Source organism: Raphanus sativus, chromosome 6 (genome assembly GCF_000801105.2).
Source record: "Raphanus sativus cultivar WK10039 chromosome 6, ASM80110v3, whole genome shotgun sequence".
Taxonomy (NCBI): Eukaryota; Viridiplantae; Streptophyta; class Magnoliopsida; order Brassicales; family Brassicaceae; genus Raphanus; species Raphanus sativus.
In genome coordinates, this window is record NC_079516.1 from 44,866,903 (window position 1) to 44,882,582 (window position 15,680).

The window sequence follows — 15,680 nt, forward strand, 5'->3', positions numbered from 1 at the left end:
ACGAGAATTAAGACAAGGACTGATGAAATCAAAATTGGTATTTCCATTACTGTAGGCATCAAGAATACAAGAATTGGTATCTACATCTGCTACAATTTCTTTCTATTAACAAAGATTTATATAAACGAATTTAATTAGAATCGTCAGATATGATCCCCTGTTTTTTTAGTGACTACAGTCACCGTACGACGACCCAGTTATTGGTGACAGTCCAATCAGGGGTCAAATCAGTCGCCAGAGTTGCAACTCTCTCCTCCGTCGAACCTAACGGATGATATTGCCTAGAATCGGAGGAAGCAGAAACCCAATCGCAAAATTCAAATGGGCATCTCGGCGATCCGAACAGGTCATCTGTTTTCAATTGAACAACGACTTCTTCTTCTTCTTCAAAATCGTCGTGATCAAGATCGACGGCTACGAATGGATGGTTTACAAGCATCTCAGCCGTCCATCTCCTCTTCGGATCTTTAACGAAACATTTGGACAGAAAATCTTTTCCGTGTTCCGACAAGCCCTCGGGAATCATCGGAACCTCGTCTCCGACACCGATGCGTATCAACAACGACATGAAGTGCGATCCTTCTTTAAAACTCCACGCCGTTTCGCCACTAAACATCTCAACAACCGCGCATCCCAAAGCCCACACGTCAGCTTCTGATCCGTACTCGTTATCGTTAACTGATTCCGGCGCCATATACAACGGCGTACCTCTAATCTGCACCCCTTCCCCCGTTGACGCCGTTACTTCCCCCGCCCTCTTCGCCAATCCGAAATCCGCAATCTTAACGGCGCCGTCACCGAACAACAGAATATTCCCGAGTTTTAAATCGCAGTGAGCGAATCCTTTCGCGTGGATGTGTCTTAAACCACGAAGCACCGATCCCGTGTGGCGACGCACGGTGGACTCCGGTAGACCCTCACCTTTTAATTTCTTGAGATGGCTCGCCAAGCTTCCTCTCGAAGCGTATTCCAAAAACAAGTTGTGCATCTCTCCGCCGTTCTCCACCGTCCGATCCTCACCGAGACACCGTACGATCTCGTCGCAGTCGTTTCCGAGTGTATCGAGAACCCATTTCTCGTTAGCGAGGGAAGCAGCGCCATGCGAGTCTGCAGATTTAACGGCCATAACTTGAGGAAATGCGCCGGAGAGGTTGTTGGTCGGCGTCGCTAGACTAACTGTAGAAAAGGTTCCGTATCCGATGGTTTCTCCTCGAACCCAATCCATTCGAGACAAATCTCTGATGAAGTTTATGTAATGAATATGTAAAGCGAGTAGAGAGAAAAGATGAAACAGAGCAGAGCATGAAAAACGGTTAATGGTTCCTCCTGCTGCGAGTTCCTCTATATATACAGAGTTTTTTTTTGTATAAATAAAATAATGAAACAACTTGTTATTAATTTTGTAAAGTTTGAATTTTTGGGAAGTAATTAATGCACGTGATGAAAGCAGGTTTTTCATGGCTAAGGCTACGTGATATTTTCATTTTTTTTAGATTGGATAAACAAAATACTATGGCCCGACTATTGTTTTGATGACTTTAGTATCTATCACTATATCATATATCTGTTGTACACAACACAACATATGTTTTTCCAATAAAAATCAGAAATAGCAGATTAGTAACATGCTTGACACTCAATGAGATCATTGATCGTTATTTTTGCTATAAGAGTAGTCGGTTATATTAAACTTACGTTGAAAATCAAGTTATGTAACTCATTTTTTTTAACGACAGTTATGTAACTCATCTAGGTTTCAGAACACTTAGTTATGCTTGCAGGAGATATTATATAAAATTACTGAAAACGTATTACCAGAGATCGTGATGAGAGAATACATATAATAAATCAATTTATGACGTGAATGTGTATACTTGAAGAAGAGATGTATGTTTTTGACCAAAAAAAAAGAAGAAGAGATGTATGTTTAAATATTCATATTTCCCCGCCTGTAGCTGTGAAAAGAGCTAAGAAATGTATATTTTACACACGCAAAAATATTGTTTTCTTTAGTCTGGAAGTCCTCCTTTCATGTTTTCTGTTGCTGGGCATATAATAGATTATCCTCGTATATGCCACACCTTCATAGCTGTCACTGACTGATTATAGTCACACTAGTAATTCTCTAAACACACTGACAACTTAATACTGAGTATAATAATTTAAGGTTTTCGCACAAATTTAAAAATCTTTGATTATAAATCCACACTTTCTCAACACTAACACGTTTCCATAAATATGATATGACCAAATCGTAATCCAAATATGTTCAACAGATGTTTACTGAAGTTTGCACTTCAATAAATCGGTCGAATATGTAGAAAAATTCAAAAGAAATTTCATTAGGAAAAGAATTAGAGAAATTGGTGGAACTACACCTAAATGGATCATATATTTGTCATATGACCTCAAGCATATAGTCCACATTTCTATGACCATTTTACCCCTCTGTACTATTTCTCTTAGATCTATAGACTCTATTGCATGACAGAGAAAAACATTCTACACATTGGACAATTAATTGTCTCATAGCTTTTCAAAAAAAAAAAAACAAAATAAAGCTAGTTGTGTATTAATGTTTCTGTCCAGAACATCAAAAAGACATTTATTCTTGTTTCTACAATCATCCTAGTTTAATATTTCTACCAATATTTTTCATTCTTTTCATCCCAACATTTATAATCCCAAAATCCTCTCACTCTCCATTTTTGTTAAATCCTTTAAATCTTTGATATCTATTGTTTCTTTCTGCCCTAATTGTGCATTCAATGTAGGGAATTTTTCTTCCTTGAGCCTGAAGAGATGGACGGATTTCTTATGCAATTTAACTTTTGAGAAGACTCGGCCGTTGAAGAAAATCTGCTATTCTCGGGTCCATTTGGACAACATGTCGTTGCGATTAACAAGATTGGTATAATGTAGAGGTGATAGTTCATACATATACTGGTTTGAAGTAAGTACAACATAGGTCCGCTAACTTTGTTTGATTATTGATAATGGTTTTTTAACGGTTAACAAGATTGATAAAATATAGAGGTGATAGGGCAAGCATATACTTTGTTTATGTTAAATCAACTTATAGTTGCTAATATGTCTGTTGAGGGATACATGTCACTTTAGCGGTTAACAAGATTGATAAAATAGAGAGGTGATAGTATACAGTGTACTGGTTTAGAGTTAATAAATTATTTATCCGCTAAGCTTTTTAGATATGGCTATGTATCCGCTAATTTGATGGCGTCAGTGCACCCCAATGTTTATTTATGGATAACTATCTTTTTGCGATTAGCAAGATTGGTAGAATGTAGAGGTGATAATTCATACATATACAAGTTTAACGTAAATACAATATATATCAACTAACTTTGTTTAATTATGGCTAACTGTATTTTTAGCGGTTAACAAGATTCATAAAATATAGAGTTGATAGAATATGCATATACTTTGTTTATGTTAAAAACAACTTATAGCTGCTAATTTGTCTGTCGATCGATACATATCCATTTAGCGGCTAACAAGATTGATAGAATAGAGAGGTGATAGTATACGATATATTGGTTTAAGGTTAATAAAGTTTTTATCTGATAAGTTATTAAGATATGGCTATTTATAATTTTAACCGCTAGGATGACACATAGTGTTTACATATTTAGTCTTGTTAATTGATGTGTTATTTTATAACAGTCTTTATGTGCACTCGTTGAAGGTGGTTGTCAAGTAAATTCTAGATGATCCGTATACGGTCAGCTGGAGCCCATATGTCCTCAAATCAGTGGCATCTCAGAAAGTATGTAGTTTTGAAGACCTTTTCGGTTTTGAGATGTAAAGGAACCCTCAAAATCGAAGCCCAACCGATGCAGCCGTCATGAATGTCCTATTGATTGAAGCTCATGCAGATTCGGTGTCGATGGATGTAAGTTATCACTCCTCGCGTTCTTCCAAACTCCGTAAAGCAACTGATTCTTAAATTTCATGAAGATCTCTCGAAGTAGTGGTTGGTCAGTTTACTACAGACTTTGTTTAAGATTTTAAGGATTATTTGTTTCTTTATGCACACTATCGACTTTTTCATTTTTAACGGATAATTCATGTGTACTAGTGGACCATTATATTTTATTCGTTAAATCAAATCGTTAGGCTTTAAAATAGTGCTTGATCGCTTAGTCATTAACTCAAATCATTAGTCGGTAACAAGATATCTTCCCAAAATGATCAATACAAATAACCGATTATTAGATGTATTAACATGGAATTTAGGTGATCAATACACTATATTTTTTGTCGCTAAATCAGCTTAATACATCCAACATACATCTTGTTCGCTTGACCGTTAACTCAAATTGTTAGTCGGTAACAATATGTCTTACCAAAACACAACTCCAAATTTTAACCTATCTTAGTAATACTAATCACTAACACTCATCTATGAAATACATCGAAGTGGTGGTCCTAGAAGAAGACAATGTGTCGAGGTCAAATAAACCATCACAAGATATTAAATATTGTCTAATTCCCGGTCACGCTAAAAACATCAATACTGAATGCCAGGTTAGTTATCTTTGTAATAGTGTAGATAACTGTTAAATGGATTATTACTCTCTACCTTGTTGATTAGCGTCGTGCTTATTTACCGGGTTTAGTTGTTATTTTGTTCACACTCTTACCCTATGTTTATTTTTTACCGTATTTTATGTAGGATCCTATGCAGAGTAACATAAAGTGTTAGACGCTACAAAGTTATTTACAACCTTGGTTTATATCCCATATATTGTTTGTTGAAGTCTCATTTTCCTTGTTAACTTGGCTAGTTACGGCTATTGGGTAGCTTATCTTCAGAATCATGACCAGATAACTCAGTCGTTGTTTGTTAACTTCATTGTTACCGGCTAACTATGTTTTTAAATGTTAAAAATATTTAGTTTACACCATGTATATTTGTTTCTTTTGTTGCTTGTTAACTTTGCACTTTCCTGCTAACTCGTTCAATTACAACCAAAGAACACATAATATGATCCCAACGAATTGATAATAACAATTAGTTACTTCATACATGTATTGTTAGCTGATATATAATATGATACCAAAGAATTGATAATTGGTTTCTATGATATCACAAGAGACTTGACGTTCATTGATATATGGTTTGTGTAGATGATAAATGGTTGAATAAATAACTTGTGAACTTGTACATTTTTGATACTTAGTTTGTTAGATGGCAAATAGGTTGATACATAGCGTGGATTAATAAGTTGTTATCTGATACATTATTTGTACTAGCTAAATCAGCTAACATAATGTGTACTCTCTAAATTCTAGAGTTACACATAGTGTAAACTAGGTAACGTTTGGCAATAACAAAAGTTAACTGTTAATATATATTGGATGTGTAACACAACATATTAGCTGTTATTGAATATCTTATGGGTAATATAATCTTGATTTGATTTTCACTGTTTTATCCAATAGTCCATTGTCTGCTCTGCTGCTGATCTCTGCAGTCTGTCACATGTTTCTGAGTTCTGACGCACGCCTCTGACACACACCTCATCTCTGCAGAATCTGTATTTGATAAAGTAAGGGCATTTTAGTCCGCACAGTATCAAAATATTACTTCTTTTTGAGTTATTCATTGTCATGGTCATTTGACCAATTTGTATCTTTCCTAGGTATATTACACAAATTATCTCGTTATATAAGCATTTTAAGAATAGAAAGGGTGTATACATAAAAAAAGTTTGATTGGTTGTCATGTTTATGTATTTATTGTTCTCGTTATATAAGCATTAAAATGATTTCTATATCAAAATACTATAGAGGTGGTATATCTAATCTTTAAGCTATTTCATCGTCTATGTTTTGTTACCACTACATTATAACAAGATTCTTGATCAAATATATAGTAAGAGATTACGGATGAAACCAAGTGGTGGCAATATAGTGGCAATCTTTTGGGTTTGGTGCGTATTCATATTAATTACGAATTCGATTTTTTAAAAACTAAATTATCATTATTTGATCAGTTTGGGTTTGAATTTTGACCTAAGTGATTTATATAGTGGATTACAAAAGATGATTAATATATCTATTAGAATTAGTCGGAAAGTATTCCAAACTCGAATCAGATAGTATAATAGTCAGTCTACTATGTATTATAAAATCCGTTCATCCCAGAACCAAACCGACCAGATAAGTCGATAGGGTGTATCAGAAAAAAAACGGGTGAACCAGACTCTCATCATAATGTATGTTGTCCAATTAGATGCACATATTGCGGTTTGTAGTTAAGTCATGGCCATCCAATTACCAATATGATTCGACCAAACCCAGTAGATATTTTTTTAGACATTCTCTTTGGACCATCGGTACTCTAAAACTATATAGCAAGTTGGCGTTGTAACTAACTTTTGGTCAATCCAATAATCAAACCCTTCTCCGATGGAGGCGTTTTCTAAGACCATCCGCAACGCGGTGTACGTAGGCCTGATCCTTAAAAATATTAAAATATTGATTTTTTTTGTTACCGTTTCGGATCGAAGCCGGAAAATCTTAACTTAAAGATTGATCTCAGCTGAATTTTGTTACTGTGTCGCGGATTCATGACACGTAGCGGTCCATAATTAATTTGTTTTTTTGTTTTTTCAATTAAACAAAAAAAAGAAAAAATCAATAAAAATTTAAAAATTAACGTACAGACTCACGATTGCTGTTGCTCTAACATTTTCTTATTATGATATTTTCCGCCGTTATGTCTCTTAAATATCATTGACTAAATAGAATATTTAGCTCTAAAATATTTAAGCGACCTCTTACGGGCACCAGCTGCGAGAAGCCGAAAAAAATGGAGTTTTATTTAAAGTCTAGGCCAAGTTACCTGTTTTGTGAGAGTTTTAGGCCAAGTTACCCTTTCTAATAATATCAAAACATATTCATATAGTGACGCTTCAATATAAAAGCCAATAAATAAATAAAAAGCCTTCCGACAATCATTCTTATTTTTAGCCAAAAAATATCATTCTTATTTTATTATTCACATCTATCATATTATGTTTCTATGAAGTTACTTCATGGCCAACTTGCCTGCACAAGTCTGGATTCCTATGGGCATGACTTCATAAAATCATACAAAAAACATTAACGTTTGATATCCTCTATTTTAAAGTAAAAAAATAAAAATAACTCGAGTTTCATATTCATTTTTAATAGCAACAATACAATTAAAATATGTTGTATTCAAAAATTAATTAAAAGATACGCATGAAAGCGCAGGACTGGGAGAGAGTGCTTCGTACCGAAGTCATTCGACCACAGACTTTCGCAAGTTGCGGCGGCTCTGAATTTTATTTCTGCAATACCTAACAATACTTTTACATATCCAATTAAATATAATTAGTCTATGTGATATTTTGTAATAAAATAGTATATTAGATGTTTTAATGGACCATGACGAACGGCAACACGCAGACAAGTTGAAGAGAGAAAGGAAAATTGTTACCATCGTAGCGTAACAGTCAGTAGGTAACTTCGTTACCATCACATGCTTCCATGTTCCTTCATTTATTACTTTTTAGTTTTTACAAGAAATAAATTACACAAGACTACGACCTAGAAGTTTAAAACAAAAAGGGAATCAAACATATGCTCAAATTTATTTTTCTTCTTCTATACTTTTTGTTTTGAATATTAAATTATTTATGAAAATATACTGCTAGGGAGGGGGACATGGACGCGATCTCTAGCCATTAGATTGGATGGAGTTGCGATCTCCATGGCCCTCTGTCTACTACAACTTGCTTTGGCTATTAAATAAAAAATATGATACGACATTGACGATTGGTAAAATATATATATGATCATGAATGATTGTAAGAAATCAAGTCCATCTCCAATAAAACACAAAACACCAAATTGGGTGTAACATGAATAGTTTTACATCAAATCTTTAAAATATATATTTTCCTATGTTTCATTTAATAATATAATTTAATTACTGTCCAATTTATTATTAGACATAAATATATTATATTATTTGTATTTTAATTTATTTTCACGTAATTAAAAAATACATATTTTCAGATTTATTTTTAAAATGAATCACTAAATGACTTTATCATTTATCACTTACAAATAAAAATATAAATAATAATCTAAATATTATAAAATAATTATCTATCATTTAAAACTGATAAAAATTAAAAATGTAAAACTGAAATATCAAATAATATATAATATTTTGTCTAATATTTGGTGTTACTGTCAAAGATGACAAAATAAAGTACGATACTAAAACACTAAATTTTGTGTAATTTCAGTTTTAAATTTTGTGTAACTGTTAGAAGTACCTAAAAATATTTATTTTACCAAAAAAATAAAGATACATAGATTAAGGAATAATTTTTTAAAAATATATACACTCTTGACTCTTGAGTAAAAGAGAAAGGTGAAGGTTTAATGGATACGAACCAACACCGCCAGGCGACTTGGAGGGATTCACTGAATCCGAGGAAGAGAGTTGTCATCCTTTTTCTTGCTAGTTTTTTGTTGACATTTTTTTTTTGAAGATTTTTTGTTGACATTTTTTCTTGTTAATTTATTAAAGAGAAATCACTTATAATTTCCGGCATAACTAATTTATCGTTGACATATATACGAATTAGAAGAAAAAAACGGCGGCCCAAGGTTTATTTCTTGGAGATTTCATCAAATACTTTTGCATTTTAAATTTGCGAGGCATCTTCATATACAATTCTTTCTTAGTTCCTTTTTTTTGTCAACTCTTCATATACATATCAACTTAAAAATCTTTTGTTAGAGGATGTGGTACCACAGAAAATAACTTTATTATGTAGCATATTAGTATATTCCTTGATTTATCTATAGATTCTATAAAATTCAAACGTCAATTGAAAAAGAAAACTACAACTTATGATGTAATCCTCAGTGACAATAAATTTACACCACATAATATATAAGTCGATAAATGTGTCGATCCAAGCAGAGTTTTAACTAGATCCTTTGAAGAGATACGCATAAAAAGGTTAAAATTAGATGGTAATAGTTAGTTGCCTTGTTGAGACTAGTAAATAGTAATTGATTTGTGTTGGACACTTTTGCTGGCCGCTGCAAATTGATTATCGACTGAGTTCATATACAAGCTAAGTCTGTTTTAAGGTATAATGAAAACAGAAAAGAGGATGTATAATTCATACACGAGTGGATTTATAAAGTCGAATCAGATTAGTTGGTTTGTTCCACGTTTAAGTTAACCTTGTAGGCAAGTCAATTGGGGTCCTTTGAAGATGTCCACAATCCTAAGTTTTGTAATATTCCTTTTAACTTGGAATTTTAGATTGACCCCTTTGAACGAGGAGAGGACAAGTCAAATCACAACCTTTATCATTGCATAATCTTTTATATTAACTGCATGCATATAATAAAGTCATATCTAATATATACATTTTGGTAACAAGTACGATTAATCTTTTTTGTCAGATTCAGATTTAGGTCATCTGAAACCAAACGCAACCAGCCGCCAAACGCAAGTTCATGCATTTTAATTTAGAACACGTTTCTCTTCAAATCCACCATAAAGTTGGGTCAAAGGCCATCCCTAAGACATACCAAATCCAAATTCTTTTAACTTTCTTCGAAGTTGAGAATTTTATACGAAAAAGGCAAACACAAGCCGTCTCTTGACTATTCATGATAAGAAGAGATTTTATTACACACGTGCGTGTTATAAGACTTGTGGTCGTCTGGAGAACAGTTCTTCTACGTAGTTTGTACACGTGATGATAATGAGTAATCTTCTTTTTTTTTTGGCAAACGACTACAACTCTTATAACACACCCAAAAGGCCAAAAACTCATAAACTGGGCCAAAAGAACCGGCCCGATAACGCAGCTGCCCAGCAGGTAATGAAAATCACATTCGAAAAGTCTACTGTATATTTCTTTTATTTATTCGAACATTATCTGACACAGGTAGGTAAATCCAAACACATGTGATACTTCCCGGTTTTAAGTTCGTGATTAACAGTACAGGAAAACAATTTAAAACCCACCGACAAAAAGACACGAGATAATAAGTAGCAGTAATACATGTAGATAGATAGCACTCGAATAATAATCCCCGGGTTTAATTAAGTCAAATAAACGTAATTAAATACGGTTTACTACACGATACATTGAAATCGAACGGAACACTACAAACAGAGTTCGTTGATACGAAAATACCAAAACACCCATGGATAATGCAGCAAAGTCTTTTCATCTAGTTATCTCCGGCATCTAGTGATCGACGAGCAGCCTCGACTGTACGGATGCACCGGACCTCTGGCTCTGAAGCAGTTGTGAGTGTAGTACGATCTCCCAGATCTTGGAGGACAGGGGACTCTGTTCGCCGACAATGCACCGTACGAGATGTAGTATCTCTTCCTGTGCCAGTACAATGACCGTCTATCTCCGACACCGACGTCATCGCCATCTTCGAGGCTTTCTCCTTCTTCGTCTGTGTCGGATGCGTCGATACGAGAGATCGGCCAGTCGAATCCGTCGTCCTGAAGAATGAGGGATGGGTTCACGGGGAGAGATTCAGATCTCGGGAGTGAAATGAAGAGAACAGAGAGAGCGATGAGGAGAACAAGAGACGGAGCTGCCATGGCGATGCTGGAGACGAAAGCAAAGAAGAAGGAAAAATAACAATGGAAGAGAGTAAAGCAACTACTAGCAAGTAACATACCAAGAGGTGACTCGAGGTTTTAACTAATGCGCTCATTTATGGACCTCTCGGGTCGAGTCTCGGACCCTCGTGTGATGCTTTTCGAGTGTGTGATGGGTGATCTGGTGGGGGCACGGTGTAGGATAAGAGATGTCGCAATTATTGGTTTTGAAACCGTTGGATCATCGGCCTGGTTTTTTCGCGAGATTAATGGGCCGGGCTTTCTTATTGGTTTACCTGGTAGAACATTATTAATAAGCTGTTCTTTATCGTATGATGGGCTATGTGATAAACTGAGGTTGTTTGAAATACTTTCAAAATTTGATAGTCGGGCTACTTTCTGTTGGACCAATCTAATATCCTTCTGAAAAAGAACAAAGCATGTAAAGGATTAATCTTGACAAAAGTGAGCAAAACACCAATCATGAGATTCATGACCGTCCCAAAAAGCCGAGGCTCAGTTCATCAGGGGTGGGCGTTCGGATACCTGTTCGAATTCGGATCGGGTATTTCAGATTTTCAGGTATTTCGGTATAGGGTATAAAATCTGTTCGGGTATTTCTGTACTCCAGGTTGAATTCGGATATTTTTAGTTCGGGTTCGATTATTTCGGATCGGGTTCGGATATTTAGATTTTAATGAAATAAAAATAAAATTTTCATTTTTTAAGTTTTTTATATTTAAAAATATAGATTTCACTTAACTGATTTTTTTTTTTTATAGATTGAATGATTAATAGATTTGGAGATAACATTTCAAAAATAAAAATATTAATTTGGTTATTGTTTTAAAACTTTTGGATGTTACTTTTGTTAATACATGAAACAAAACGTTTGACATGCATTTTAAATGAATATCATACTATTTTCTCCATAATTATATATATATACTATGTGATTTTAAAGTATGTGTAACATCAATATACATATTTTAAATAAAATGAGAGATGTAAACTAGAAATATAAGGGTAAGTATACATATGTTCGGTTATTTTTGGATATCCATTCGGGTTCTAATATTACTCGTTCGGGTTCGGATGTCCGATCTCTCTTAACTTAATACCCGTTCAGGTATTTTGCTACTTCGGTTCGAGTTTGCGGGTCGGATTCGGGTGCCACTTCGGATATCGGGTAAAGTGCCCACCTCTAATTCATAGTATGTATTTTCTTTGTCAAAAATAACTATCATAGTATTATGATGTAGTCGTCATTATCGTGGTTATTTAGCTAATACTATGGGCGTATGATAAAAGTTTTTTTTGTTGAAATGATAAATTTATGTTACGGAATATTCTTTTACAAACTTTTGCTACTAAACAGAGGCAAATGTAGAGATGAATATTATGGGGGCATCATCAAAATTGTTTAAAGAACCATTCGGGGCATGGAGAACACTATCAAAATTTTACAATAGTTTTAAAAAATCATCTGGGGCATTTGTACCATCCTATGACCATGTGGCTGTGGCTCCGCCACTGCTCCTAAACAAGAAGACCGAAGTTATAAGTTTTTAAAACCATAAATATAAAAGTTCGATCGATAAGTTATTGAAAATGTGTTAGGAATCTTATGAGTTTTACAATTATTATCAACCATCCAAGAAGTATACAGAAAAGCAACTAAACGAAGAATTTCATTAAAAAGTGAAATGAAGGATTTATGTATCAATTTATTCAAATATAAGTTCATTTGAAATAAAAACACTAAGGACGATTTTTAATTAGAGAGAAGGAATGTTTCCTTTTTAGTTTAACAAGAACTCAATTCCTGATATGAGCATTTGAATTTAATAAACAATGTGAATACATAGATTTAGCATGTTGAAAACAGTAATTTAGAGTTCTCAAGCAAGCCTGAAGCTGAAAACAAAATATCATTAACCTAAGCTTAAAATTATTTCCCAAATTATTCATTAACAAAGATACGATGATATATAGCAGTTTCTAATTTACCTCGCTGCAAACAATGGAGAGTATGACATTAAAACCATCAGTCCATACAGAAAATCTAAACAAGAAAACAAAGTTAGAAGACTCTTAATGGTTCCATTTTTAATCATATTCCTCTCTTTCTCGGACATCAATATAATAATAGTAAAATTATAAATCATCATCATCTAAGAATCTGTGCATTCCCCACCATCTGATGATGAGTCCCCATTGCTCCACAACCTTTCATAACCACTCCTCCACCACCACTCACCGCCGCCGTCATTCCACCGCCGCTAGCCACCGCTTGATGCTCCAGCGTCTGCACTTGTTTCTTTAGAAACTTCACATAATGAATAGCTTCGTCTAGCATCGAAGCTGTATCCATCTTGGTCCCACCAGGAACAAGACGTTGCAAAATCCGAATCCTCTCGCTTATCCTCTCCCTTCGGTGCCGAGCAGCCACACTCTGTGGATCTTTAGAGATCCTAACGTTCCTTCTCTTAGGTGGCTTAACGGCCTCAGGGTCGATATGTACCGGTTGCATCACGGCGATTCGAAAGATCATCTCTCGCATCGCTGCCATGTTCGTGTTATTGTTTCTTTTGTCGTACAAAACGGGAGAGTAAGTTGTATTGGGACGGAGAGAAGAAGGGTTAGTGAGTAATCCGGAGCCGTTACCGGGTTCATGGGTCATTTCAGAATTGTTGTGGTTTGAGTTGAACAGAAAAGGGTAAGTGTTGTTGTTGTTGTGGTCGATGAGAGAAGAATTTGTGTTACAGAACTCAGGAAGCTTCTCTATTTGTTGCATCATCATGTTCATTATGTCAGAGTCCATGGAGGAGTTGTTGAGTGATGTCTTGCATATTTGCATTGTTTTAACCATTCATTCATAGGCATTTGCATCATATAGATTAGGATTTAGGCATGTTTAGGTTGCATTTGGCATACATATGTCTCTATCAGGTATTGGAACACCACATGGAGTTCTTGGAGACATTTGGAAGCAATGTGCTCAAAAAGGGGGTGAAAGATGAGCATGGATGGAGGCCTTCGAGACATCTTCTGTTGCTAAGATTTTGTGGAGACACATGAAATTGAGTTAGCTTTCTAATGGAAGTGGTTTCAAGTCATTTGGAGATGTAACGAAGAAGTTATGACCAATTTACTAGAGACATATCCATCCGGAGCGACCTGACCGGAGCGACCCTGGCTGGCCGCTGTGACTTCACTCCTGGAGCGACCTCGGCGCAGCGACTCACCCAGCCCGCTCGTCTTCTTCGACCAACCCGCAGCGACCACCCGGAGCGACCCCTCCTGGTCGCTCCAGCCCCTTTTGCTACACGATTTTATGATTTTTCAAGGACCTTTTTGCAATTTCTTATGCACGTTTTTACTCTGAAAAACCTAATGTTTAAGTATGTTGTAGCCACCTTTTGGCAGGGAATCTTTGATCTATTGAAGAACACAAACTCTCTCAAGAAATTAATCTCTTTTTGACTTGGTTTGTTATTGTTCTTGTGATCTCTCATCTATTTCTCTACATGATTAATCTGAAATCCATCATGGGTTTAAGAGGAATCATGGAGATTAGTGAGTAATCACCTTTTGAATTCATGGGTTAGGAGACTAAGGGTGATTAGGTTAGTTCTATGATGTTTTAGTGTAGATTATGTCATCTCCTTGCTAGTAGAGTGATTTCAATACATCATTTGAGTAGGCCACTCAAAGGGTGATCTCTAGGCATTTCTCACCCGACAGGTGTTCGATGAAATGCCCGAGTCAACTCTCCTAGGCTTTTAGTGTACTTTGCCAAAGACATTTGTTGTTAAAGATGCTAAGATAGCTAATAGACATGTTGTGACTGATTGCTTGCATGTTATTCAACCAAGGACACTTGATGTTTGAGATGTGTTAGCAAATGAGCATTCATCTAGACATAGAGCTTGCTTAGAATTGTGTCTAGGCTTAAGGTTGTTTGTTTGATCGTTTATTGTTCATCCTTAGTTCGAATCCTGATCACCCGAGGTCAAGTTCCTATACCCATGAGTTCTCCTTTCCAATAGCTTAAAAGTATCATTTTTATTGCTTTGCATTAGCTTTAATCATTAGTTTAGAAATCATCAAATCACTGGCTGCACTTAGATTAGGCAAATACTTGCATTCTCACTGCTTTGAGTCCCTCAGAACTGGTTCGACATTCATCACTATCCTACAACATTTGTTTTAGGAACTTTGAAATTCCTAGCATCAAATTGGCGCCGTTGCCAAATTCTGAGTTTGATTTGAACATTGAGATTTAGTCATTTGCTTGAGACTAAGTCATTTTTATTTTTTTAAGTTACTGATTCTCTTCTTCACCTCTTTGTGATTTTCAGGTGTATGAACTTGAGGAGCAAGGGTACATCAAACCTTGTTCCAAGAGCCACAGACATCAGAGCTTTAGAGAGAGAGTGTGCTAGAAAAAGAAGAGAAGAAGAGCAACAAGCTCAACTGCAGCCACTGGAAGCTGCAATGGAAGAACAACAAAATCCTCAGAACCCCAATGGACCTCAACAGCGACCAGCTCGCCCCATTGGCACTTATGACCGCCCCAACATCCATGGTCCTAGACTTGGAATTCGAGCACCAGCTGTGGCTGCTAACAACTTTGAGATCAAGTCAGGACTGCTCAACTGCATAGAGAACAACAAGTATCATGGTCTGGCTGTGGAGGACCCATTTGATCACTTGGATAAGTTTGACAGCTACTGTGGTATGTCAAAGACTAATGGTGCGTCAGAGGATGCTTTAAAGCTCAAGCTATTCCCCTTCTCTTTGGGGATAAGGCACGTCAGTGGGAGAAGTCTCTACCAAGTGACTCCATCACCACTTGGGAAGACTGCAAAAAGGCATTCTTGGAGAAATTCTTCTCCACCTCAAGAACTGCTAAGTTGAGGAACGAGATCTCCAGCTTCCAACAGAAGAACTTGGAAGGATTCAGTGAAGCTTGGGAGAGATTCAATGGTTACCAAGCTCAGTGCCCACACCATGGTTT

The 15,680-nt window shown here is 35.7% G+C and overlaps 3 protein-coding genes and 1 non-coding gene across 4 annotated transcripts; all 4 read right to left on the reverse strand.

Moving 5' to 3' along the window:
- Nucleotides 1-23: 23 nt before the first annotated feature.
- On the reverse strand, nt 24-1,333 carry LOC108810892 (mitogen-activated protein kinase kinase kinase 20). The gene has a single exon (XM_018582965.2). The coding sequence runs from the start codon at nt 1,223-1,225 to the stop codon at nt 179-181; it is 1,047 nt and encodes a 348-aa protein (XP_018438467.1). The 5' UTR covers nt 1,226-1,333; the 3' UTR covers nt 24-178.
- Nucleotides 1,334-10,085: 8,752 nt separating this feature from the next.
- On the reverse strand, nt 10,086-10,784 carry LOC108807393 (protein RALF-like 34). The gene has a single exon (XM_018579674.2). The coding sequence runs from the start codon at nt 10,733-10,735 to the stop codon at nt 10,274-10,276; it is 462 nt and encodes a 153-aa protein (XP_018435176.1). The 5' UTR covers nt 10,736-10,784; the 3' UTR covers nt 10,086-10,273.
- A 1,284-nt stretch (nt 10,785-12,068) lies between these two features.
- Nucleotides 12,069-13,481, reverse strand: LOC108810255 (transcription factor HEC1). Its single transcript, XM_018582379.2, has 2 exons — nt 12,668-13,481; nt 12,069-12,196 (listed from the first exon to the last, which is right to left on the reverse strand). Exon 1 carries the CDS (start codon nt 13,479-13,481, stop codon nt 12,828-12,830), a length of 654 nt encoding a protein of 217 aa, XP_018437881.1. The 3' UTR covers nt 12,069-12,196; nt 12,668-12,827.
- A 2,092-nt stretch (nt 13,482-15,573) lies between these two features.
- Nucleotides 15,574-15,680, reverse strand: LOC130497207 (small nucleolar RNA R71). Its single transcript, XR_008936217.1, has one exon. It is a non-coding gene; the product is annotated as a small nucleolar RNA R71 (small nucleolar RNA).

Bases quoted from the DNA above. Each gene is read 5' to 3' on its own strand.
- LOC108810892 (XM_018582965.2), bottom strand. From the start codon at position 1,225: ATGGATTGGGTTCGAGGAGAAACCATCGGATACGGAACCTTTTCTACA.
- LOC108807393 (XM_018579674.2), bottom strand. From the start codon at position 10,735: ATGTTACTTGCTAGTAGTTGCTTTACTCTCTTCCATTGTTATTTTTCC.
- LOC108810255 (XM_018582379.2), bottom strand. From the start codon at position 13,481: ATGGACTCTGACATAATGAACATGATGATGCAACAAATAGAGAAGCTT.